The sequence below is a fragment of the Pituophis catenifer genome, unplaced genomic scaffold (assembly GCF_029215685.1).
Source record: "Pituophis catenifer annectens isolate HBS135680 unplaced genomic scaffold, rPitCat1.0.hap2 SCAF_6, whole genome shotgun sequence".
Taxonomy (NCBI): domain Eukaryota; kingdom Metazoa; phylum Chordata; class Lepidosauria; order Squamata; family Colubridae; genus Pituophis; species Pituophis catenifer.
The window spans coordinates 102587773-102614316 of NW_027256886.1; the positions used below are offsets into that span (position 1 = coordinate 102587773).

General features: G+C 41.4%; 2 protein-coding genes across 2 annotated transcripts in view; one reads left to right on the top strand and one right to left on the bottom strand.

The window, feature by feature from the left end:
- Nucleotides 1-13411, bottom strand: part of LOC139318744 (vomeronasal type-2 receptor 26-like) — a 44714-nt gene extending 31303 nt beyond the window's left edge. Inside the window, exon 1 of the mRNA XM_070946323.1 lies at nucleotides 13231-13411. Coding sequence (XP_070802424.1) covers nucleotides 13231-13411 — 181 coding nt within the window. The remainder of the gene's footprint in view (nucleotides 1-13230) is intronic.
- A 50-nt stretch (nucleotides 13412-13461) lies between these two features.
- LOC139318745 (vomeronasal type-2 receptor 26-like) lies at nucleotides 13462-24059 on the top strand (the record flags this gene model as incomplete). The annotated part of the gene is made up of 3 exons (XM_070946324.1): nucleotides 13462-13479; nucleotides 15257-15377; nucleotides 23191-24059. Coding segments are annotated over exons 1-3 (1008 nt in total), but the record flags the coding sequence as incomplete, so codon positions are not given.
- Between the last annotated feature and the right edge of the window lie 2485 nt (nucleotides 24060-26544).

The window sequence follows — 26544 nt, forward strand, 5'->3', positions numbered from 1 at the left end:
CTGGCGGATGCGCTATCCAGAAAACCGCAATACATTCGTGCAAGGTCAGACGTAATCAAACCTATAGTACAAAACAGTCAACTAGCCGCTAAAGTAGTCACCAGATCCCAGGAAAAACAAGAAACAGTGACAGACAATGACATCACCCAAAATTTTAAACAAGCATTGGCCACTGATGAATGGTTTTTGAACAACAAATCCAGTTGTCTGATGAAAGAAGACTTGGCTTGGGTGGGGGGGAAGTTGTATGTCCCTGCAAGCCAAAGACTATGCTTAATGGTACGGTGCCATGACTCCAAATTAGCTGGACATTTTGGGTTTGTGAAAACTTTACACCTGATTAAAAGACAATTTTGGTGGCCATCACTAAAAAAGGACATAGAAAGCTATGTAGCTAGCTGCCCCATTTGTGCAGCAGCAAAAAGACGCCAGGGGAAATCCCCAGGTCTATTGCAGAAGGTAGCTGAACCTTCAGCGCCTTGGAGAGAGATTGCTATGGATTTCATTGTGGAATTGCCAAACAGTGAGGGAAATACTGTTATTTGGGTTGTGACAGACCTATTTTCAAAACAGGCACATTTTATACCCTGCCAAAAGATCCCAACTGCTAAAAGTTTAGCCAAATTATTCCTAATACACATTTATCGACTTCATGGTGCTCCACAAAGGATCATCTCCGACAGAGGGGCTCAATTCACCTCCAACTTTTGGAGGGCGTTTTTGGGCTTACTTGGTACTGGCCAGGGGTTGAGCACATCTTTTCATCCGTGTACTAATGGCAATTCTGAAATTTTGAACTCGGAACTAGAACAATATTTAAGATGTTTCATTAATTTTCAACAGGATAACTGGACCGAACTTTTGCCTTTTGCTGAAGTTGCGTTTAATAATGCTGTCCATTCAAGCACTGGTTTTACCCCTTTTAGAGTAGCAACAGGCCAGGATTTCAGCCCCATGCCTGAACTACCCATGGAAGAACCCACCATCCCCTCACTTAAGGAGTGGATGGATAATTTGCAAAACACGTGGCCAGTGGTTAGACTAGCCTTACAGGAAGCTAGAGAAGCTTTTAAGATTCAAGCTGACAAGAAAAGGATGGAACCCAAACTTTTTCATATTGGAGACAGAGTATACTTTTCTACAAAATTCCTGAAATCATTACAACCATCGAAAAAACTAGGGCCAAAGTTCATTGGACCTTTCCCCATCACTAGAATCATCAATCCAGTAGCAGTTGAACTACTTCTTCCAAAGACAGTCAGGCAAGTCCACCCAGTATTCCATATCAGTTTACTCAAGCGAGAAGTAATCTCATCCCTCAGACCACCTGCATCTACACCACCCGTTCCCATCATGATTGAAGGTGAACAACACTTTGAAATCAAGGAAATCCTTGATTCTAGGATCCACAGAGGGAAAGTCCAATACTTAGTTGCTTGGAAACATTTACCATCAGCACACAATGAATGGGTTGCTAAACACCACGTTAGGGCTCCAATCTTACTGAGAAAATTTCACTCCCAATACCCTAACAAACCTTGTTGATCTACTATCATGAAATCTTGAAATCTTGTGTATATTTTTTTTTGTTTTTTTTACAGGTGGACCCTTTTGTTTTCTAAGGAGGGTAGCATGTCAGATCCCTAAAAGTGATACTGCCATTCAAGTGGAGGAAGGGGGGACTTGGATTCGATTTACTAGCATTGCCTGTGTCAACAGATATTTTACAACCTATATCCTGGTGCCAAGGAAGCCTGAGATTCCTATTATTATTATTATTATTATTATTATTATTATTATTATTATTATTATTATTATTATTATTATTATTATTATTATTTAATCTTTAGTGAGATTCACTGCCTTTGAGGCTGGTTAATAGCTCAGCAGCTCGAGTCCTAACCAAGGACCTAGGAACTGTTAAGGTATCGTCGGAGGATGTAAGCTATTCCGAGTAAGGTGGTTTTTTTTAAAGTCAAAATGTTCAAGTCCAGCAAATTTAGAATTTCTAAGTAGTGGGGTAGCCCTTTGGGTATTGTTCCAAGGGCTCCAATTACAATTACAATTACAATTACAATTACAATTACTATTACTATTACTATTATTATTATTATTATTATTATTATTATTATTATTATTATTATTTTATTATTTTATTTATTTATTTATTTATTTATTTATTTATTTATTTATTTATTTATTTATTTATTTATTTGATTTGTATGCCGCCCTATCTCCATAGGACTCAGGGCGGCTCACAACAATTAAAATCAAACCAGATAAAACATGTTAAAATACATATTAAACACATATTAAACATATTAAGATAATCCAAACCCCATCAGTCCAGGCTGGGCAATGTGAACAGACATGTTTTTAGTTTGCAGCGGAAGGTGTGAAGGTCAGGGGCCAACCGGAGCCCCAGGGGGAGTTGATTCCAAAGGGTGGGAGCCCCCACAGAGAAAGCTCTACTGTACTTCTGGGGGTCACCAGCTGACATTGTCTAGCCGACGGCACTTGGAGGAATTTATATGATAGCCATGTGCGTTGCTTCACTTTAAAGTATAATGGTGGGAATGCATGTTTGTTTGGGTTCCCAGAGGAAATAATAAAGAAAACAGCTTCACACTTGTGTATTGACTAAAATCTGCATTCTGATTTAAAGGGAGGGGGTCTCTACTGCTTTAATCCTACTTGTCTTGCCTAAGGGTATTCAGATTGTGCTTTAGCTGGATGGCTTTCACTTCTGCTTAATAAAAGAAATCCTTTTGAACAACCACGTTTCAAGAGTTCGTACTTTCTTAAGTTGGAAGGAGAGGCGATCCTTACACAGCCCTTCTGTGTGTTGCCCTTGAGCATTAGCTTTCAAAATAAAGTAAATTTTGGCTCCAACTCAGCTGGCAGCTATTTCAGATCTGTGACATACTCTGGAATTAACTGGCCTCTGGGATTTTCTCTTTAATCACTATGCAAACAAATATCAGATTTATTTGTTTCTTCAGCCACAGGTGTCGTGTATTCCCTCTGGGGCCACTTTCAAGCATGGAGCTCCCAAACCTCTCAATTCTAGATGATGGATTTAATTCCATCTCTGCCCCTGTTATTTTGAATCACATGGGGATTATTTCCCTTTCATTTCCCTCCAGAGAATATCCCAACAATCTTTGACTGCAAGAACTAGCTGAATTATCCAGGGATCCCTCCTGAGAGGGAGAATTATGATAAAAGTTTCAGCTCTGCTGTTTGGCCGAATCCTCCAGGGGAGACTTTGGGCAGAGAAATATGGAGGTTTGGGACAGGCAGAGTCTGCTCTTGAATGTACGTCTCTCTCCTTTCCAGGTGAAGCCGAGTGTTTCTCTGTGATGAGAAAAAGCAACTCGATGTTCCACCTTGTGAGAGTCCTTTGAATTCTTCTAATTCTTCTTTAGAAACAGGAAAAAGATTCATTGATTCACGCCATGAATTATGGACCTCCTGCTTCTGCCTCTGATGCTTTTGTCCCATCCAGTCTCTGGGAAGCTTGGAATGAGATGCCCGCTGCGTTTGGAGCACCAGGATGGAAAACAACCACAGAGCTACTACAGCCCAGGAGACCATCTCATTGGTATAGTCCTCACTGGATATGAAAGATTGGGTATAAAGTTGCTTTTCAACATGACTCCTTCTCTTCAGTTTGTTTTCCATGATCCGTAAGTCATTCTGGGTGATGGAGTTGCAGTCCCTCCATTCTAACACCCTCCTTTTCTCTTTTATATTTTTCATTTATTCCTATATTGGGGAATATGTCCAATTTTCTAAATGATTTTGATTTCCATGGCTTTTCTCTTTTGTCTTGTTTTGTAGAAGAGACTCAAAAAGGGGTCTGGAAAAAAGATGAAAGGGCTGCAGATTTCCTCTCTCAGTTCAATCCTTAATTTATCATTTGAATAATGAATTTTATTTAAAGTAGTGGTGGAATCAGTTGTAGTTGCCATACCTCAGCCAATTTCCATATTTGATCATTTCTTTTGGATCAAAGTTGGCTTAAGGTTCAGTAGGCTTCTGGAGGATTATATATTAAAAAAGGTATTGTTGCTGTTGATTATAATAACACTTTTTTTTTACAATAGGGATTTTTATAGTTTTTCATACGGCTTACTATTCATTTTCAACATTCAAATGGTAAACAAGAATTCCCATCTCTTGCACAATCTCACACTTGGCTACAACCTCCATGACAACTATTTGAGCACTTTACGCACTTCAGATGCCTTGCTGGACATTCTCTCCACTGGAGAAGCCAATGTCCCCAACTACGGCTGTGGAAGGAAGGAGAACCTCCTGGCTCTTCTTGATGGAGCCGAGAGGGAGATCTCCATCCAGATGTCAACATTAGGAGGCACCTACAAAGTCCCACAGGTTTGTGTGTCTTTTTCTCCCTCTGGTAAAGTGAGGGGTGGGTGGTGGTGGATGAGCAATAGTTGCAATCATGTCTTCTCCATGGAATTCAAAAGCTGCTTTTGTATATTAGCAAAAATGTCAATACTTTACCCCATTATCTTCATGTTGAGATTAATCATAAAAAGCCTGAAATGCAAGCAAGAAGAAGATATTCTAACAACTATTAACTGATCAAAAAATATCCCTGGTTGTTGGGGTCTCTATTGGCATCTTCATTTTCACATATAAATAATGCCTGCCCTATCCACTCAGATTGAAGTTGCCAAAAGTACCATTTTATCTATCTAAAATGTGAATAAAAAGGACTCTAGCAATTATAGACCAAATAGACTAGCAGATATTGTGGCTAAAATTTATGCCATGATCCTCTTAGTTAAACTTGAGAAAAATTCATTCCTTGCAGAAGAAGCAGAATGTTTTAGGTAGCGTTAAATGCTATATAGATTTTATATGAAATAATGCATAAATTAATAATCATATATTGGCAACAAGTTTGTCTTGAAATATCTAATCTATATCAGTGAGGTAAAATAAGGTTTGCAGGCTTTCTAGATGTTAGTGCAGCATTTGACTCAATAAACAGAGAAATATGATGGAGAAAATGTTTTGCCCTCAAAATGGAGCTCAGCCTGTTGGCCCTGATCCAAGCCCTTGTTTGAGAGGGAGGTTTGGGCTCAATGGAGCCATGAGAAGAAGGATCTAGGCTTAGCAAGGGGGAAGGGAAAGCTGTGTATTTGAACCCTTGTTAGTCAGTATAGATATGAATGACTTACTAGGACTAATGCAGGATCAAAAAAGAGATCATAAATAAATGTTATTTCATTCTTTGACAAAAATGACTAAATTAGTGGACCAGTGAAATGCAGTGCATGTAGTATACAGTACTTGGATTTCAGAAAGGCTTTGACAAAGTAAACCACAACCTATATCTTGGTAAGCTAAAAATATGTGGGATAGACAGCATCACCCCCAGATGGAGTCAGCCTGTGGTCCTCAAAGGAACAACGTCTGCATGGAAGGAAACAAGCAGTGGGGGACCCCAAGGTTCCATTTTAGGCCCAGTTCTCTTCAACATCTTCATGAATGATTTGGATGAGGGGAGAAATGGGGAAATCATCACATTTGAAGACAACACTAAAGTGGCAGGAATAGCCACCACCCCAGAAGATAGGCTGAAGATCTAGCTGGATCTAGATAGACTTGAACCCTGGGCCTATCTAACAAAATGAAATTCAATGTAGAGAAATGTAAGGTTTTACACTTAGGCTAGAAAACCAAATGTATGCTTACAGATTAGGTGAAATCTGGCTCAATTGCAGTAACTGTGAAAGGGATCTTGGAGTCCTAGTGGAGAATCACTTAAATATGAGCCAGCAATGTGTGGCAGCAGCCAAAAAAGCCAATTCAGTCCTAGGTTGCATTAACAGAGGGATAAAATCAAGATCACATGAAGTATTGTATGGCTTTATTTTTTAGTTTTTTAAAATAATTTTTATTAAACATTTTTTAAAAAACAAACAAACAAATAAAAAACAAACAAAAACAGATATTTACATCTTCTTTTCAACATCTTCACATCAGTAATCTATATTTATACATTTTCTCTTTCTTATCTCAATCTATCTTTTATACTAGAAATATATACATATATTTCTAGTATATCATATATATATATATATTCTCTTAATCTAAATATTTTATTTACATTTAACATAAACAGGTACCTAGTTTCCTTCCCACAATTTTTATCTTCCCATTTGTTTCCATATTTCTCCATGTAATTTAACCATTGTTTAGTTTTCTTTCATCCCCCCCCTTTTCCCCCCCTTTCTCCTCCAACCATTTATACCATTTCTCCCAGACTAAGTAATAATCTGTTTCATCTTTTTCTTGTATCTCCTTTGTGAGTTTATCCATTTCCGCACACTCCATAAGTTTTCTAATCATTTTGTCTTCTGATGGTATGTCATTGTTTTTCCAGTTTTGGGCGAAAACTATTCGTGCTGCTGTCATTATGTGAATAATTAAGTATCTTATTTCTTTTTCACATGACCCGGTAATTATTCCCAGTAAAAAAGTTTCTGGCCTCATTTCTATTTGTTTATTTATAATTTCTTCTATTTGTGTTTTAATTGTTTGCCAAATTTGTTTTGCCTTTTGGCAGGACCACCACATGTGATAATAAGTTCCTTTTTGATGTTTACATTTCCAACATAGCGGGGAGGCATTTGGAAACATCTTTGCCAATCTGGCAGGTGGGAGATGCCACCTATAAAACATTTTATACATATTTTCTTTATAAGGTACAGACATTGTTAGTTTGTAATTTATATTCCATAATTTCTCCCATTTATCTAATTCAATATTGTATCAAAAATTTTTCACCCAAATTATCATATTTTCTTTAACTACCTCTTCTTCCAATTTGTATCTTAATAAATAATTATAGGGTATTTTTTTATCAATTTATCCTCTGTTCCATGAAGAATTTTATCTAATTCGTATGTTCCCTTTTGAAATCCAAATTGTGCCAAATCTGTCCTGTATCTAGATTTTATTTGCATATAGGGCCACCAATCAATGTCTGTACCCAATTCTTTCAATTCCTGTCTTTTTCTTAATTCCCCTTGATTATTCAACAGATCTTTGTAAGTTTTCATTTTGCCAATATCTAGAGCATTTGTGTAGATTTGTGCCTCCATAGTGGATAGCCATTCCGGAATTTTGTCATTATGTTTCTTTTTTATCCCCTGCCATGTCTGTATTTATTTATTTATTTATTTATTTATTTATTTATTTATTTATTTATTTATTTAATTTTTATAATTATAATTTTTATAATTTTTTTATATGTAGCAATGCTTCCCTGATCAAATGTCATTGAAAATATCCATGCTGTCTACTTTTTCCCTCCCAGAAGAAAGCATGCCATCCTCTTTGTAGCTCGAACCCCTCTAATGAAAATATTCTTTTGTTTTTTAGTTCCATCCAATCTTTAATCCATATCAATGAAATTGCTTTGTAATACGTTTCCCAGTCTTGGTGTGCTAATCCTCCTCTCTCTCTCTCTCGTGTCTTGTAAATGTTTTATTTTGATCCTTGCTTTCTTCCCCTGCCAAATGTAATTCGCTATAAGTTTGTTAAAATCTTTAAAAAAAATTCTTCCCCAATTTTATCGGTATCACTTGGAATAAAAATAACATTCTTGGTAGCACATTCATTTTAACTGAGGCTATCTTCCCAAGAAATGATAACTGTAGTTTGCTCCAGATTTCTAGATCTTTCTTTATCTGTCTTGTTAATTTGTTGTAATTGTCTTCTCTAATCGATGATCCTTTATTTGTTAGCCATATTCCTAAATATTTTATATTTTTTTTGTCATTTGTATACCCATTCTGTCTTCTAGTTCTTTCTCTTGTTGTTTTGTGAGGTTTTCGTTAATGCCTTTGTTTTTTGCCTGTTAATTTTGAGTCCTGCTATCTTCCCATATTCTTCTATTCGTGATAAAAATTTGGGTCCTGTCGATATTGGCTGTTCTATGATGAAGACCAAGTCATCGGCAAAGGCTTGAAGTTTATATTCCTCTTCTTTAACTTTCAGTCCTTTTATTTCCTTGTTTCTTCTAATTTCATTTAACAGTATCTCTAAGGATATGATATGAACAATAAAGGGGATAGAGGGCATCCCTGTCTCACTCCTTTTGTTACTATAAATTGTTCAGTCATATCTCCGTTTATTATTTATTTTTGCTGTTTGAGATGAGTATATTTTCTTTATCATATTTACAAATTTATCACCAAATTTCATATTTTCCAATTGTAAAGTAAGAAATTTCCAATTTAAATTGTCAAAGGCCTTTTGTGCATCCAAGAATATTAGTGCGATTTGTTTATCTGGGTTTGCTTAGTAGTATTCCAATACATCAATTATAATTCTCATATTATTTTTTATTTGTCTTTTTGGCAGAAAGCCATTCTGATCAGAGTGAATATATTCGTTTATTACTTTTTTTAGTCTTTCCGCAATAATCAATGTAAATAATTTGTACATTTAGTAACGATATTGGTCTATAATTTTTGATTTGTGATTGGTCTGTCCTCCTCTTTTGGGATAAGCATGATAATGGCTTCCGTCCAAGAATTGGGTATTTTGGCCTTCAAAAGTGCATCATTAAAAGTTTTGAGTATAATTTCATCCAGTGGTTGTTGACAAGACTTATAAAATTCTGCCAGGGTGCCATCTGGACCTGGAGTTTTATTATTTTTCTATTTTTTCCTTGCCTCCATTAATTCAATCATACTAATTGGCCTATTCAATATTTCCCTGTGTGTCTCTTTTAATTCCCTTAGATCTGATTTATTTAAATATTGTTTAATGTCTTCTTCAAATATCTCCTCTTGCTCATATAGCAAAATATGAGCAAAAGTTTTGCTATATTTTTTTTATCCTCATTTCTATAATGCGTCTCTCCTTTCCCATCTTGTAATTGGTGTATTGTTCTTTTCTCTTTTTCTTTTTTCAGTTTATACGCCAACCAACATCCCATTTTATTCACACATTCAAAATGGTTTTGCTTTGCTGACTTAATTTTCCGTGCTATCTCTATTTGTGTGGTCAAATTAATTTTATGTTTTATCAAATTTATTTTTCCTTTGGTCGTTTTATTTTGAGGATCCTTCTGCAGGTCAGAGTCGCATTCTTTAAGCTCTTTTAACAAGTTGTCTCGTTCTTGTTGTTTGTTTTTATTTTTCTTCACCATATACGCAATAGTTAGACCTCTTATGTATGCTTTTGCCGTATCCCATAGATTTTGAAGAGAAGTTTCCTCTTTTGTGTTTATCCTGAAGAATATGTTCATTTCTTTTTCAATCATCTGAACGTATTCTTTATCTTTTAATATTTCTTTATTCATCATCCATCTTTTTCTTGTCCGTTGTCCTTTCCATATTACTTTTACTGGGTTATGATCTACCCACATATTTATCATTATTTCCACTTCTTCTACATCTTTTCTAAGTTCTTTCGTCATCCATATCATGTCTATTCTAGACCATGATTGGTGTGGACTAGAATAGAATGTGTATTGTTTTTTCTCTTTATTTTAAGTGGACAATCACTTAAATATGAGCCAGCAATGTGTGGCAGCAGCCAAAAAAGCCAATTCAGTCCTAGGTTGCATTAACAGAGGGATAAAATCAAGATCACATGAATTATTGGTACCGCTTTATAATGCCTTGGCAAGACCACACTTGGAATAGTGCATCCAGTTTTAGTCTCCATATTATAAAAAAGATGTAAAGACTCTGGAAAGAGTGAAGAAAAGATGATTAAGGGCCTGGAGACTAAAACATATGAGGAACAGTTGCAGGAATTCAGTATGCCTAGTCTAGTGAGAAGGACGAGGGGTGACATAATAGTAATGTACCAATATGTGAGGAGCTGCCATAAAGAAAAGGAGGTCCACCTATTTTCCAGAGTACTAGAAGGCAAGACAAGAAACAATGGATGGAAACTAATCAAGGAGAGAAACAACCTAGAACTAAGGAGAAATTTCCTAATGGTGAGGAATGGAACGTCTCCCCTTCAGAAATTGTGGGTGGTCCATCACTGGAGGCTTTGAAGAAGAGACTGGACAGCCACTTGTCTGGAATAGTATAGATAGATGCAGATTAACAGAGTTGGAAGGGACCTTGTAGGTCACCTAGTCCAAGCAGACCCTACACCATTTCTGACAGATGACGGTCCAGTCTCTTCTTGAAAGCTTCCAGTGATGAAGCTCCCACAACTTCTGAAGGCAACTTTATCTCTTTATTTCCAGGTTGAATCTCTCCTTGTTCAGTTTCCATCCATTATTCCTTGTCCGGCCTTTGGGTGCTTTGGAAAATAGCTTTACCCCCTTCCTCTCTGTTGCAGCCCCTCAAATACTGGAAGACTGCTATCATGTCTCCCCTGGTCCTTCTCTTCACTAGACCAGCCATGCCCAGTTCCTGCAACCCTTCATTGTATGTTTTAGCCTCCAGTCCCCTAATCCTCTTGGTTGCTCTTCTCTGCACTTTTTCTAGAGTCTCAACTTCTTCTTTATAGTGTGGTGACCAAAACTGGAAGCAGGATTCTAGGTGTGGTCTTACTAAGGCTTTATAGGGTGGTATTAGTACCTCTCTTGATCTTGATTGTATCCCTCTGTTAATGCAATTTAGGATTGCATTGGCTTTTTTGGCTGCCGCTGCACACTCTTCACTCATATTTAATTGGTTGTCCATTAAGACTCCAGGATCCCTCTCACACTTACTGCTATTATGTCTGGTTTACTGCTTGAACAGGGGGTTAGACTAGAGGACCTCCAAGGTCCCTTCCAACCCTTTTATTTTGTTATAAATTCTGTTATAGGTACACATGTTTAGCCTGCTAAATTCCTATTGGAATACACTGATTTATACAGATAATGTGATAGTATCATAATTACACATTGGATTGTTTTGTCTTAATAATTATCTGATAATTTACAAAGCAAGTTCAAAAGTTCTGGTCTTTGTGAAATGACATCATAGCCATAGATGGTCAGCCATTAGAGCAAGTAACACCTTTCCTTACCTGGGGTTGTTTTCTCTGAGCCTGAATCTTGGCTCCCTCGTCATCCAAGGAGCTCAGTTAGAGAAAGGGCAGGAGTGAAAGTGGTGCTTAAATGAAAACCTCTTAGCTCTCCAGCTTCCTCAGCCCCAATTATTAAAGTATCTGAGGCCCAGTTTTCCCCCATGTTCTTACATCAATCTGATGTTTGGGTCTCCAGAGAGAAACCACCAGCAGAACCAACCCAATCTCAGCCTCTGAGGAGGATCTTGGGGTGGACAAAAGGACTCCAGCTGCTGCCCTCAGAGCTGATTTGGGAATTTACACAATTTCTGCTTTGTCTAAATTCAGAAAATATGGGCATTGGCATAAAATTTAATCTATGGAAACTGACAGACTCTAAAAATTGTGGCTGTTGGAACAGACAAAACTTCAATGAAATACCAAACTTGGATTATGCAACTGACAAATCTTATTAGGCTTTGAGGTCTGCCTGTTTCTTGTATAACTGGAGAAAGAAGTTAAAAAATTTCCTCCAGAAAGAATCTGGGATACAGAAGTAAAAAAAGATGCAGCAATCTTCGAAAATTATAATAGGTCCTTTATTGGAATAGAATACTCCAGTTGGCATTTTCACGTGTTAATCTAATTGTGATCAATTGTAGGGGTGATACAGTAATATGATTTACATTTTTATTGCTTTTTAATTTGCTTATTATTTTCCATTATTATGATACAATCTTGCTAATATTCTGTCTTTCATATTTTAAACAATGCCTGATTAACAAACTATTCTAATACATTCATGAGAACCAGGTTGGATTTATTAAAACCTAATATTTTGGATTTGATTTGACCCTAAATATAACACAGCATTCTTCATTGCTTTTTTAGATCAGTCTGGAACCTGCTTCAAAAGCTCTGAGTGATAAAAGTCAATTCCCTTTTTTGTATCGGATGAATCCCAAAAAAGAGATCCTGTACCCAGCAATTGTCCAACTGCTCCTCCATTTCAGGTGGACCCTGATTGGCCTCTTTGCTTCAGACACAGAGGAGGGAGAGAATTTCATGAGGACTTTTCCCCCTGTGCTTGTCAGGAATGGAATGTGTGTGGTTATATCACAACGATTGTCAACAACTGGATATACAGCATCCCTCAGGGATTCCCTCTCTAAATGGAGACAAGTCAACGTCTTTGTTCACTTCATAGAACATGATTCCATTTGGGGCAGAATTCTTCCTTTACATTTAGTACTTATGCGTTTGCCAGGACCCGTTGAAGGAAAAGTCTGGATCCTCACAAGTTTGGAAGGGTATACACTAAAAAAGCGCAGACTTCTCAAATACATCCATAGTATTTGGATCTTTGGTTTTCTGGCAAAAGAAAGGCCAAAAGATTCTGCCTTTGAATCCCATTTCTTTCTGGAAGAAAAGTTTCAAGATCCTTATTTCTGCTGTTCTCTTTCAAAGAATGTCTTTTCTGTCAAAGGCCGCAGAAGATGCACCCAGAATGTCCTACTGGAGACCCAGGAGAAAGAGAACAGAAGAAAGTTCCCAAATTACTATCAACATTACAGTTATATTCAGACTCTGGCCCAGGCCTTGAATGCCGCTTATTCCTCCAGATCGAGGAGGAGGGGAAGGAAGGAGGGAGAAAAGAGGTTGGGGACTCAAAGGCTGCAGCCATGGCAGGTATGGGGTCCCGATATGGATCCATTAATCTTAGATCCTTTGGAGGAGGAATCCAGAGGAGAAGGAGGGGAACCATCTCAACAGATCTGGCCAATTCAATTACTCAGGGAATAATGGTTCCAAAGAATAGATAGCATGGCATTTTTATATTTTGCACTGTTAATTTGAAAATGCTGTATTCTTTTTTAAATAAATTCCTGTATGCATGAGTTTGTTATTAGCATCGTGGAATTTCACCTTTGTCCTGTCCAGTGGTGGGTTTCAAAAATTTTCACTACGGTTGGTCAGCGTGGTTAAGTGGGGGGGCATGTGACTGAGTGGGTGTGATGTTGCTCACACTCACACCCACTCAATCACATGGCTCCCCCATCTAGCCACACCCATCTAGCCACATAGGTAGGATTGTTTTGGGAATTTCCAACTATTTTCCCCGCCCTCCCTTTGCCAATTCCCCCCGTTTCCCCTACTTTAGTGGCCCTGGCCCTAGCCACCTTCCTCCCCAATCACCGCCTCTTTGTTCGGGCTGCTTACCTTCCGCAGCAGCTGGTCCAGTGTCCAGAAGGCAAGCTGACCAGAGTTTTCGGCAGCCCCCAGCCAGCCACTGCTGATGGAAAGTGGCTGGCAAAAAAGCCTCTTTGAGAGCCGCTTTGCGGCTGCTGGCCACAGGCTGCCGAAAAGAACCGGCAGAAAAAGCTGCTGCTGTCATCACCATGTTAGACTTGCAAGGAAATGGGATGCACGTGCGTGAAGAACATAGTGGCGATGAACATGGCGGCCAGGGTGAGCAAGTGGCGACTGGGGGACTGGTTCGTGGGCATGGCCAGGCGGCCATTGCTACCGGTTCAGTGAATTTGGCCAAATTTCCACCAACAGTTCATGCAAACCAGTGGGAACCGGCTGAATACCAACTCTGGTTCCGTCCCCGCTGTAGGTGGGTCTGTGTGCAGCTCAGCAGGCAGCTAAACCCCCCATTCTCCTCCAGTGAAAGGGAGCCTGGGGTGGATCTGGGTGTTTCATTGGGAGAAAAGGGCACGGAGAAACTGAGGAAATGCAAAGGCAGCATTAACTAACAGCCAACAAAGAAGCAGCTGGAACCTCTCCAGCGATGCTCCGTGTGAGGGACGGAGGCCTCCGGATGACCATGTGTCTCGGTCAAACCGGCTGCTTCCGTCTCCTCCAAAGGCTGAGAGAAAAGGGAGTCTGGCTTCAGACCATACAGTGAGGCTTATCTGCCCCCGGCCACTAGGTGGGGCTAGAGCAACAACAGCACAATAGATACATGTTGTGGCATGACAACCTTTATAAATTTGGAGGAGACCCTGAGACCATCTAGCCCAACTCCACCTCGCATTAATTTCGCATTAAAATTAAATAAAATTAGCACATCTGGAGGTGTTTTCCATCAGGATGATTAGGGAGAAGATTAGCCTGACAACTTTCTTCTTGATCAACCCATGCTTTCTGGGAATCAACCTCTTGGTTTCAAAGAGTTTATGAATCATCTTTTTTTTCTCTGTTCATTTTATTTGTCATCTGCTCTAGAGTGTTCCTTATAATTGACCAATTGTGTCCATTATATTTTCTCTATATTTTGTCAATATATGATTGACAAAAGTTTTTCATTCACTTTTGAAGATAATGACAGTATTTGTATCCTAATTAAGCATATTTGGAGATTAGACAATTGTGGAAGAAAGATTCAATGTGGGATAAGAAACAAAGTTTTCTCTTTTTCAAATTCCTGGATGTTCCCATTCTAGTTTCATCCCTTTCTGGAGAAGAATGAATTTTGGAATTTTTCTGAGAGGAAACTGTACTTGGACCAAAATGGAGAGATAACAGCAGATCTGGGCATTCAGGCCTCCTTGGTTCTCCCCAAGGAATATCCCAGGACAGAGGCTCTAGCATATTTTCTAAGACAGAAATTTACTATCAGAGGAGGTGCTCTTTCATGGCTAAAGTTGCTCAATAAGGTGGGAGAAATGTTGGTGTCTTTTCTCTGTTTTCCAAAGCCTGAGGTCCCATTTCAAGTGGGCAAAGCCTAGAGTCTCCAGGGTGGTTGGCCTCCTATGCCAGGTGGTGTCATCTAATGGAAGCTCTTCAACAGACGGGACCTAAGTGGAGAAGCTTTGACATGTTTTATGGAAACCTTTCAAGATCTTACTGGTCAGAGTTTTCTTTCTTCATCATAGTTTTACTCTACATTAAAAAATCTAATGGAATAAAAGTTTCCTAAAAGTTTTACAATAAACTTTGTTCTCAGTTTTAATAAGAATATATCATGATACTTAAAAAAAAATCAATTCCATCTCTCTAGACTTTATTAAATAGAAAATTACTTTATTGTAATGTTAAATTCCAAGAGCAAAAAGAATTAAATGAAGAATCTGCCAGTTATTTTACCTCCTGCATCTGTTTAGGAGTCATCAGTGGTTTCATATTTACCCCAATGAAGACCAGAGGCTACTTCTCTCCATCCATTTCTCCCTCCATTTTCCATGGACGGAGAGTCCTAACATATTTTCTTTGGCATTCCTTTTCTTCTGCTTAGTCTCTGCCTCAGTCCAAATGTGTGGAAAGTTGTCATCCTGGATTTGTCAAGAGGGCTCGAGAAGGAGAGCCAGTTTGCTGCTATGACTGCGTTCCTTGTCCGGACGGGACCTTCTCCACTCAGGAAGGTGGGTCACACTGAGGAAAATGGGAGGTTTGTGGAACTGGTTCCAAATTAAAAGACAGATTGAAGCTCACCTGATTTTTTATTTTTAACCTGCACAATTTCTTATCTAAACGGAAGTAAATCAAGAAGACTTGGAAGGAGGGGCTGGGAAAGAGATGGGAGGAGGGGGTGGCAGACTGAGCAAGCTTTACTAACAGCAGAGGAAACATCTCTTCTGCATTTTAGTTTGGATATGTGCTGCTAAGAATTGAGCTAGAAGGGACCTTGAAGGTCTCTTAGTCCTACCCAATGTTCAAGCAGGAGAACCTATACCATTTCAGGCAAATGAGTGTCCAGTCTCTTCTTGAAAACCTCCAATGTTGAAGCACCCACAACTTCTGGAGGCCAGCTGTTCCACTGGGTAATTGTTCTCACTGATAGGAAGTTTCTCCTGAATTCCAGGTCGCTTCCAGATGTTACAAGATACAATTCCCCTTTTTCCACCAGATGCGTCCCAAAGAAGGATTCCAGTACCCAGCAATTGTCCAACTGCTGCTCCTTTTCAGATGGACCTTGATTGGCCTCTTTGCTTCAGACACAGAAGAGGGAGAGAATTTCAATAGGACTTTCCTTCCTGTACTTGACAGGAATGGAATTTGTCTTGATATATCGCAACAATTTTCACCATCTGAACATACAGCCCCCCTCAGGGATGCCCTCTCTAAGTGGAGACAAGTCAATGTCTTTGTTCTCCTCATAGAACATGTTTCCCCTTGGACCAGAATTCTTCCTTTCCATTTAACACTTAGGTGTTTGCCAAGACACCTTGAAGGGAGAGTCTGGATCCTCACAAATTTTAAAGACTATACAATAAACAAGCAAAGACTTTTTTTAAAAAAGGCCAAAAGATGATGCCTTTGAACCCCATTTCTTTGTGGAACCCTTGTCTCCATCCATTTCTACCTCCATTTTCCATGGATGGAGAATCTTAACATCTTTTCTTTGGCATTCCCTTTTTTCTGTTTAGTCCCTGCCTAAATTTAGTCCCTGTCTAAATGGAGGAAAATTGTCATTGTGCCAGTTTGCTGCTAGGACAGCGTTCCTTGTCCGGAGGGGACCATCTCCACTCTGAAGGGGTTGTGAAGAGATGGGAGGAAGGGGTGGCAGACTGGGCAAGCTTTACTAACAGCAGATGAAATATCTCTCCTGCTTTTTAGTTTGGATATGTGCTGCTAGGTTTACCTTTCTAGGAACATCTGAGTTCTTTGAAACTTGCTGAATTGTTTTAGGTCCACCTTCTGAAGATCCAGAGGGGCCCCTCAGGAGCAGCAATCCTTGTAGACATCTTTATTTATTTATTTATTTATTTATTTATTTATTTATTTATTTAATTAAGTAATTAAGTAATTTTTCAACCACCCCTCTCCCGAAGGACTCGGGGCGGTGAACAGCCAGGATTAAAAAACATACAATATAAACATTAAAATACTTTAAAACATAATTAAATCTATGTTGGCTTCCCCAATTTAAAACCCCATACTCATAAAATTAACCCATTAAAAAATTTTAAGCCAGCCCCTCTTGCTGAAATAAAAAAGTCTTCAGAGCCCGGCGAAAGGTCCGGAGGTCCGGGATCAGTCGTATCCCTGGGGGTAGCTCATTCCAGAGGGCGGGTGCCCCCACAGAGAAGGCTCTTCCCCTGGGGGTCACCAGCCGACATTGTCTGACCGACGGCACCCTGAGGAGACCCTCTCTGTGGGAGCGTATTGGCCAGTGGGAGGTTATCAGTGGCAGAAGGTGGTCTCGTAAATAACCAGGCCCTAAGCCATGGAGCGCTTTGAAGATGAGAACCAATACCTTGAAGCGTACCCGGAAGACCACCGGAAGCCAATGCAGCTCGCGCAGGAGAGGTGTCACGTGGGAGCGCCATGTCGCCCCCATAAGTACCCGTGCGGCTGCATTCTGCACCAGCTGGAGCCTCCGGGTGCTCCTCAAGGGGAGCCCCATGTAGAGAGCATTGCAGTAGTCCAGGCGGGAAGTGACGAGGGCATGAGTGACCGTGCATAAGGAGTCCCGATCCAGAAAGGGCCACAACTGGCATATCAGGCGAACCTGATAGAAAGCCCCCCTGGCCATGGCCGTTATATGCTCTTCTTTTTTTTTTTTTTTTATTGAAAAGTTTTATAAGAAATTCAAACAATTTTCTCCCCCCACCCTTTCCCCTTCCCCACATAAATTGTACATTTTCTTATACATAAGAAATCCTACATATACATGTTTCCCTTAAAGAAAGCATTAAAATAAGACATTTTAATTACATTCGGAGTTGCTCTTCTTCTCTTTCTTCCCTCATTCCACAACAAACCTTCATCTTCTCCTCCTTTCTTTCCCTTCCCTCCCTCCTCTTCTCTCCTACTCTCTCCTGCCTCCTCTCCCACCTCATCCTACTTCCTTTCCCTTTCCCCCACTTCTCTCTTCTTTCCCCCCTTCTCACCTTCACTCCTACTCCTGTCCCCTTCCCTTCCCTTCCTCCTCTCCTTTCTTCCATTCCTCACCCTCCCTCTCCTCCTCCTACCCCCTCCTCCTCTCTGCTTTCTAACTTCTTTGATGTGAAATATTTTCCTCCTTTAGTGTCGTAGCAACTCCTGTATTCTGCTCATAGAATATACTTTCTTCTGCTAAAACATTTCTCTATTCACCACCTTTCCCACCCCCCCATCCCTTATCCCCCCCTCCCCACCCACCCTGACTTCCCAGAGCAAAAACAGGGTATAGCATCTAACAAACATATACTAAAATAAACTAACAAATTATAAAGTTCAAAACTCCCACATGTTCTTTAACTCCCTTGCTCCAATTCATCAACCTCCCTTTTATAAATTCTCAAAACCAATTAAATTAAATTCATTCTTCCTACTTATAAAAAAGAAAAAGAAAAAACTTTTTCTTGATGTATAATCTGATACTTTAGCAGTCTTACAAACAGTAGAAATCATGAATAAATTCCATTTCTATTCCAGAAAAAAAGAAAAAAAGAAAAATTTTTCATCTTAAAATCTTACACATTTTATCTCATATATCTTTTAAAATAATATAGTCTTATGTTAAGCATTTTAAAAATCTCTTAATACCTTTAAAGCACTTATTTACCAAATATAAATTTCAGAATCTACAGGAGGGTGTCTTTCAATTTTTCAATTAACCGTCTTAATACCTCTAACTTTTTAGAGAGCAACCCTTAACTATCCAAAACTAATTATCATTTTGCAATAAAATTCGGAATTTAACATTAATCCTCTTCGCTTCAAAGGGTTAGACATCTTAAAAACTTATACAATTTATCTCATATATCTTGTAAAATAATATAACCTTATATTAAACATTTTAAAAATCTCTTAATGCCATTAAAACACATATTTGCCCGATGCCAATTTCAAAATCCACAGGTAGATATCTTTCTTAATCTTCTGTTCTTCTCTTCTTTCTATATTTTTTCCAATCCTTTTTTTTAATAAATTCTGTCAACAGTCCCCCCAGTTTTATTTTTGAAGCTTTTAGAATGGTGATTTGAGGTTGATGCATGTTTTCTAACTTGAAATCCCCATTTCGTCTCTTCTTGCTTGTATAATCATTCAGTCCATTTCTTTGTCCATATAGCCAAAATTTGTTGCCATAAAGATTGTCAGCTTGCAATAAAGAAACTATTTGTTGCTTTTCTGTCATTTGACTGGAAACGTCCACCAAAATCTTTGTTTTAACTGTGCCAGCCAGTCTCTTAATCCTGTCCATCTCCTGATCTTCCAAAAACAAATTCTTCTGAATAATTTCCTGCTGTCCCTCTAACAACTGCTTATATTTTCCCAAGCTGTTTTTTGAAAAAGCCCTTTCAATTGTATTCAACAGGGCTGAAGTAAAAGAGTCTAAAAGATCTTGAAAAGCCTGGACAGTCACGGCTTGGGAATTTGCTGATTCACCAGCCCTGTTGTCAGCCATATTTCAGACACTTTGTATTCATCCAGCTATCAGGACAACAATTCAACTCTTTTCCACACAGTATAAAAACCAGATTTTAGTTAAAGTCAGTACCAAATTCTTTTCCTCAATACCAAATTCTTTCCATGGACGCTTCCCCTTTAAAACTTTCTCTTAGGGTGTAATCCAGTAGCTGTATCACTGTTGCAAACTTTAACAAGCCTTAACAAGCACTTTCCCTGGTAGTTTCCTCCTCCCGCCCTCAGGCGCCATTTTCTGCATTTTAAAACGGAGTTTAAGTGTTACTTGCAAGTTTTCCTTTTGTTTTCTCCTGATTTGCTCCGTCTGCTATCAAAGTAAAGATGTTAAAAGTCCCCCCGTTGATTTTCAGCAGATTTTGGTCGCAGCTTCTAGCTCCGCTTTGGTGGAGTCGTCCCTGGTCTGGAACAGCTTGACAGGCTTCTATAGGGAGCCCACACCCTTTGCGCCCCAGGATTTCTCCTAGCGCACTTGGGGGGCTCTACCTCTGCCTGTCGACTCTTCTCTCTCCCCTTTGCCCGGGGAGAGGGTTCCAAGCCTCCAGACAGCTGTTTTTCAGCTGTTCTGGGGCTTTTACGGAACCAGGGATCGGGCTTCAAAGCTTCAAAGCTTGCGGAGCCAAGCGGAAGTCCGTCATATGCTCTTCTAAAGACAGCCGTGCATCCAGGAGGACACCCAAGTTACGCGCCCTCTCCGTGGAGGCCAATATCTCGCCCCCAATAGCCAGCAATGGCACCAGCTGTCTATATCGGGACGCCGGCAACCACAGCCACTCAGTCTTGGAGGGGTTGAGTCAAAGCCTGTTCCTCCCCATCCAGACCCGCACAGCCTCCAGGCACCGGGACATTACTTCAAGGGCATCATTGGGGTGGTCTGGGGTGGAGATGTATAGCTGGGTGTCATCAGCGTACAGATGGCACTGCACCCCAAAATCACAGATGATCTCACTCAGTGGCTTCACATAAATGTTGAACAGGAGAGGCGAGAGGACCGACCCTTGCGGCACCCCACAAACCAGGTGCCTTGAGGTCGACCTCTGCCCCCCAGCCAACACCGACTGCAACCGTCGGAGAGATAGGAGGAGAACCACCGTAAAACAGTGCCTCCCACTCCCAACCCCTCCAGCCGGCACAGCATGATACCATGGTCGATGGTATCAAAAGCTGCTGAGAGGTCTAATAGGACCAGAACAGAGGAGCAATCCCTGTCCCGAGCCCTCCAGAGATCATCAGCCAACGCGACCAATGCCGTTTCCGTGCTGTACCCGGGCCTGAAGCCGGACTGGAACAGATCTAGGTAGATGGTTTCATCCAGGTACTGCGGGAGCTGTGGCGCCACCACACTCTCAACAACCTTCGCCAGAAAGCGAAGGTTAGAAACTGGACGATAGTTTGCCAAAACAGCTGGGTCGAGAGAGGGCTTCTTGAGGAGGGGCCTCACCACCGCCTCTTTCAAGGCCATCATTGAGGCCATCCTTATAGCATTCCATCAGGGCAACTTCTGACCACCCTCTCATGTGGCACACCAGCTCGCGGAACTCCTGGGTGTATTCAGCCACTGATCTCCGCCCCTGATTTATGGACTTCATCCTGATTCTCGCAACAATCAGCTAATGGGTCCTGAAAGCGCGCTATGAGGGCTGCCATAAACTGGTCATAATTTCTCATCAAAGGGGAATCTTCATTATGGAGTCCCACCATCCACTCAGCCGCTACCCCCACCAGGGCCATGGGAATGCACCTCACATGTGCAGCATCTGAGGTGAAACCCCCCCCCCATTCTTGCATGTGGTTCCACACTTGGGTTAGAAAGAATCCCAATCCCTTAGAATCTCCCCCGTATTTTACTCATAGCAGGGGGATTTGGGGCTTTTTTCACCTCCGTGGCAATGCCTGCCCAGCAGGGGGGCCCTGGATCGCAGCCTGAGCTGCCTCTTCCCGGGATTTGGGTCTCTCTTCTAAGCAAGCAGAAGCTTCAATTTCCCCCCAGGGCAATCACAAACACACACACACACACACACACACACACACACACACACAGACAGACACATGGCAGGCAATCCATACCTTTTGCGGGCTCTTCGACTCTCACAAGCCTCGCTCAGTAGTTGTAAAGCCTGGGTCAGCAGGAGGTCTTCTTTCTGCTCTTCCTGCCAGGCAGCGTCTCCGTGTCGGTGTCTGGTAGTTGTTACTCCAGGGAGGATCTCCTCCGGCTCTGGCAACCTCCCCACACCCAGCGACCATTTGGCTCTCACTGGCTTTTCCTCAAGCTGTAAATCAGCCATCCACTCCGAAGCTTCCCAGTTGGGGCGTGACTGGGAGGTAGTGGATCCAGCAGCTCCCATGTCCTCCTGGTCGCTGCCTTGGTCAGACATTCTTTGCTCAGCCGCCACGGTAGTTTTATCCGGGATGGCTGTTAAAGCAGACCTTGCTTAATGTCAGGTATGCCTCCTTTCAGTACTCAAGAAAGAGAAACCCCGACTCCATTTTCACAGAGAAAGGTACTTTTACTGAGTATGAACTGAATGCAACTGAATGCAAAACCCTTCCCCCAAGGGTCCAGTCAGGATTATCCAATTCACATCCCCCCAGGGTGTCATGTGGGGTGCAGCTTCCAATGGCTCCATCTGTTCTGTCCCCATCCCACACACACACACACACACACCAACAGACGTCCAAGAGTTAAAAACAAAACCAGCCGACAAAATCCTTATCCTTTTGATAACGGAACTTGGCAGCAACCTAGTGGCTGCCTGCCAAGAATCTTTTACTCACAAAGGGAAGAGATAACTTCTCTCCACTTCTGTACATCAAAGTAAAATGTTCAATAATTACAGAGTAAATTAAGTCCAGTTCACAAATATAGTCCAGCAAAGCCTATAGCAAAAGTCCGGCAATGCAGAATGGCATGGAAGCTTTCAGCTTTGTTCGTCACAAGGCTTGACTGGGCACCACCCTCCCTTTTATACCCTGTGGGGTGTGGTCCAGTGACTCAGCCTAATCTCTGGCACACCTCCTCTTCTGTTGCGTGCGCTTATCTCTCTGACGCTAGCATGGATCCAGCCAAGACTCATCCCCGTCACTGTCCAACTGCGCATGCGCGGGGATACCTGGCTCCTGGCCAATCTCTGCTCCGTCGGGAGACACCTGAGGCATTGCCAGAGAGGAGGGTCCTGGAGAGGGAGGCCCGGCCAACTCCTCTCCTTCCCTTTTGGAGCCTTCTTCCTCCGATAAGACGGGCTCGGGGGTCGGAGACACAACACCATCCTTCTGGTATGCCAGGACGGTTGACCTTGACTGCTTATCAGCACACCTTCCAGCTGCAGAGAAACTTTCTCCAATTCACTCCCTGTTATGAGACATCTCCACCAGCTTGCTTCCCCACTCCCAACTACCCAGACAGCTCCCCACTCCCCCCATTACAATGGCAGCCGTAGCAAGCAAACAATATAGAAGCGGAGGCTGACACCACTGTATATTGGATCTTCCCCTTGAGGATCGCTGAGAAGGTGTCCCTGGTGCACAATCTGGTGCTGTAGATAGTTATGGGGGGAACTCATTACACAAATAGTCTGCCAGGCTTGTAGATCAATCAATCAATCAATAATCAGAAGAGAGTTGGAAAGGACCTTGGAGGTCTTTTAGTCCTACCCCCTGCTCCAGCAGGAGACCTTATGCCATTTCAAAGGAGTGACTGTTCAATGAAATCGTTAAGAAATACTTCTTGGAAAATGTCTGTGGTATCAGCTGTTATCCAAAGAAGGTTTTTCTTGCAAGAGAAAATGACAGAATATTAAAGAAATATTGCTTTTTTTGCTTTCTCAGATACAGAAAAATGCACCAAGTGTCCAGATGATAAATACCCAAATGAGGACAGAGTCCAATGTATGCGCAAAGTCATAACCTTCCTGTCTTATGAAGAACTTCTGGGCATCATCCTGATTTCTTTTGCTCTACTCTTCTTCCTAACCACAGGCCTTGTTTTAATCAACTTCATTAAATACGGAGAAACTCCCCTTGTCAAAGCCAACAACCGGGACCTCTCGTACATCCTCCTGGTCTCCCTCCTGCTTTGCTTCTTGTCTCCTTCTCTCTTCATTGGTCAACCAAGGAAAGCCACCTGCCTTCTCCGACAAACGGTTTTCAGCATCATCTTCTCAGTTGCCGTTTCTTCTCTCTTGGCCAAAACCATCACGGTGGTGCTGGCTTTCCTGGCCACAAAACCAGGAAACCGGGTGAAGAGATGGTTGGGGAAGAGCTTGGCCAACTCCATCATCCTTTCTTGTTCTGCTGTCCAAATTGTCATCTGCTCCACCTGGCTGGGAGTTTCTCCCCCCTTCCCTGACTCTGACCTCCACTCCCAGCCTGGAGAGATCATCCTGCAATGCAACGAAGGGGCCGTTGTCATGTTCTACGTCACCCTCAGCTACATGGGCTTCCTGGCTGCCATCTGCTTCACGGTGGCTTTCCTGGCCAGGAATCTGCCTGGGGCCTTCAACGAAGCCAAGCTGATCACCTTCAGCATGCTGGTCTTCTGCAGTGTCTGGGTGACTTTTGTGCCCACCTACCTGAGCACCAAAGGGAAATCCATGGTGGCTGTGCAGGTCTTCTCCATCCTGGCCTCCAGTGCTGGTCTGCTGGGCTGCATCTTCATCCCCAAGTGCTACATTATCCTTCTGAGGCCAGACCTCAACACAAAGGAGCAGCTCACAGCCAGAATAAATATAAAAGCATGAGATATAACACCATTATGATATTGGAAGAATTGTTAACAGTTCTTTTATTAGAAAGGAGATATTCTTTCCATTTAGATAGTATGCAGGAGTCAAAGAAAATCATATTTATATGTTTCAAAATGGGAAATTCTTGGATGACTGGAATTCTTCTAGCTCTCTTCCCTTTCAGCTCAATAAAGAGAATTCTGTAAGAGTCATTCAGAGAAATTTGCTGTTCAGCAACAGCTATTGAATGTGACACCTTATAAAAAATAATTCGGGCACTTCTTCCTACAGCTAAAAGTGTGTGAGAGAGAGAGTGAAGAGGAAAAGAGGTCAGGAGGAAGCTGCGGGAACATCCTGGTTGCCTGATCACCTCCGTGAGAATGCCGGAATGATGTGAAATGCCATGTTTGACCGGCTCTCAGCTGGGGAGGGAAATCTTCATCCCTCTTATATAATTCTTTCTTGATTTCCTCATAAAAACCTCCTTTGCAGAAAGTGTTCAGCAGAAGAGCTTCTGGGATTTCAGTTTGGGATTGGATTGGGGGTTTTTTTTGTATGTGCTTCACACCAAAATAATAAATAAATATTAAAGTGTTTTAAGAAATTGCCAATGTATTTTTTTCCTTTCATCAACCATAGAATTAAAATAATAGTTTTCAGGCCCTTTAATTTTTCACTCTATAATTTCTACCTAAAGCATTTTCTCTGCTCCTTTTCCAAGCTTGTCTTGTCTGTGAAGGGCTGGAGAAGATGCCCAGAGAAAGGGGACCTGGAGACTCTCCCCAGGAGGAGGTTGAGGGGATCCTGTCTAAAGGCAGCCGCATCACTGACCAGGTCACAAACCTTCAATGCTGCATAATTTCATCCAGGTCCAAGAAGGGGATGAATAGAGGGGGGGGGACTTCCAGGTTTCTAGGAAGAGGCACCCATGGAAGCTGTTCTGCTCTCCAACCACACAGATTGCTGATCAATTGGGAATCTGTTTAAGTCTCAGAATGGTTCCTAATTGCGAATAATTTGCAAATTCCATTTTAAGGAGATAAGAAAAGCTCTGATGGCTCAGACAAAGGTCAGTCTAAGATTCACAGAGACCACACAAATCCCTCTGGTTCTCCCACAAGCAGAAGGCAGAGAGACTTATGGTTTTGCCCAACATGGAAGTGGTGTTTTCCCACAATTTCAGTTTCCTCCATCACACCATACAATATTGGACAATATTGGGAAGGAAGCAGATCTGAAAAGGGGATCCAGCAGGTCACTGGTCACTTACTAGACATTTAAAATTAAATTTGACAACCACAGAGATCCCAGTTCATCTTTCCTTGCCCACAATGACTTCTCCTCCACCTTTGGCCCTTTGCCTTTTTCAGCAGGAAGCCTCACTTCTGGAGAAAGCCCTGAGATGCCCTCACCCAGCCTGTGTTTCCTAAAAATGCTCCAGAAGCCCCAGAAGCCTTCCTGGAAATAAGCTTTGACAGAGACTGGCACTCTGCTTTTAAGCACCCCAAGTCTGGGTTACATTTTGACTTTCCTTCTTTGCAACCAAATCAGGTGGCAGAGACCTTGGGGGACGCCTGTCAAACTCTGGTTGCCCATCCCCATCTGAAAGGCAGAGGAATTGGAGGATGGAAGCAGGTAACACTAAGGAGACCTCAGCTGTTCCTTGACCTCTTCTGACCAAACTTTGGGGGGAAAGCTGGGAATAGCTACACGTTTTATTGCTTGGATTTTAATTGACCGATTGCATTTTCCATTATTGTCACTATTCCTCGATTCCTTTAAATTATAATTTGCCCTCACTGTTCAACAATTGTCCTAAAGGATCATTGAGATTATAAAAACTGGAAGACAAACACATGTACAATATTATGTCCTGTTCTGGAATATAGGGTAGGTTCTCTCTAAACCTATATTCTGATTTTCCAAACAAAATATTAATGCTATTACTTTGTCTTCTGGCTGACAACTGTCACTATTTGGTGAAGGCCTGCAATTTCCTTCAGAAAATGGGACTCCATGAAAAGTCTCCGAAAAGAGAAAACAATTCTTCATAGGCCACAATCAGGGGTGAAATGCTCCCGGTTCGGACCGGATCGCCCGATCCAGTAGCGATGGCGGCGGGTGGTTCGGAGAACCGGTAGAAAAATCCCTGCCCCCCCCATGCCCAGCTGAGCCACGAAATCATCAGAGGCTTTTTTTAAAAAAACTTTTAAAAGCATTTTTTCTACAACCTCTTCGGCCAAAAAAAATGCTTTTAAAAGTAAAAAAAAAAAAAAAGCCTCTGATGATCATGCAGCTCAGCTGGGATCGTCAGAGGCTTCTAAAAGCATTTTTTTCTGCAACCTCTTCGGCCAAATCGGTTGTAGGAAAAAAAAATGCCTTTAAAAGCCTCTCTGATGATCCCAGCTGAGTTGCCTGATTGGCAGAGGCTTTTTCAAAGCATTTTTTTCTGCAACCT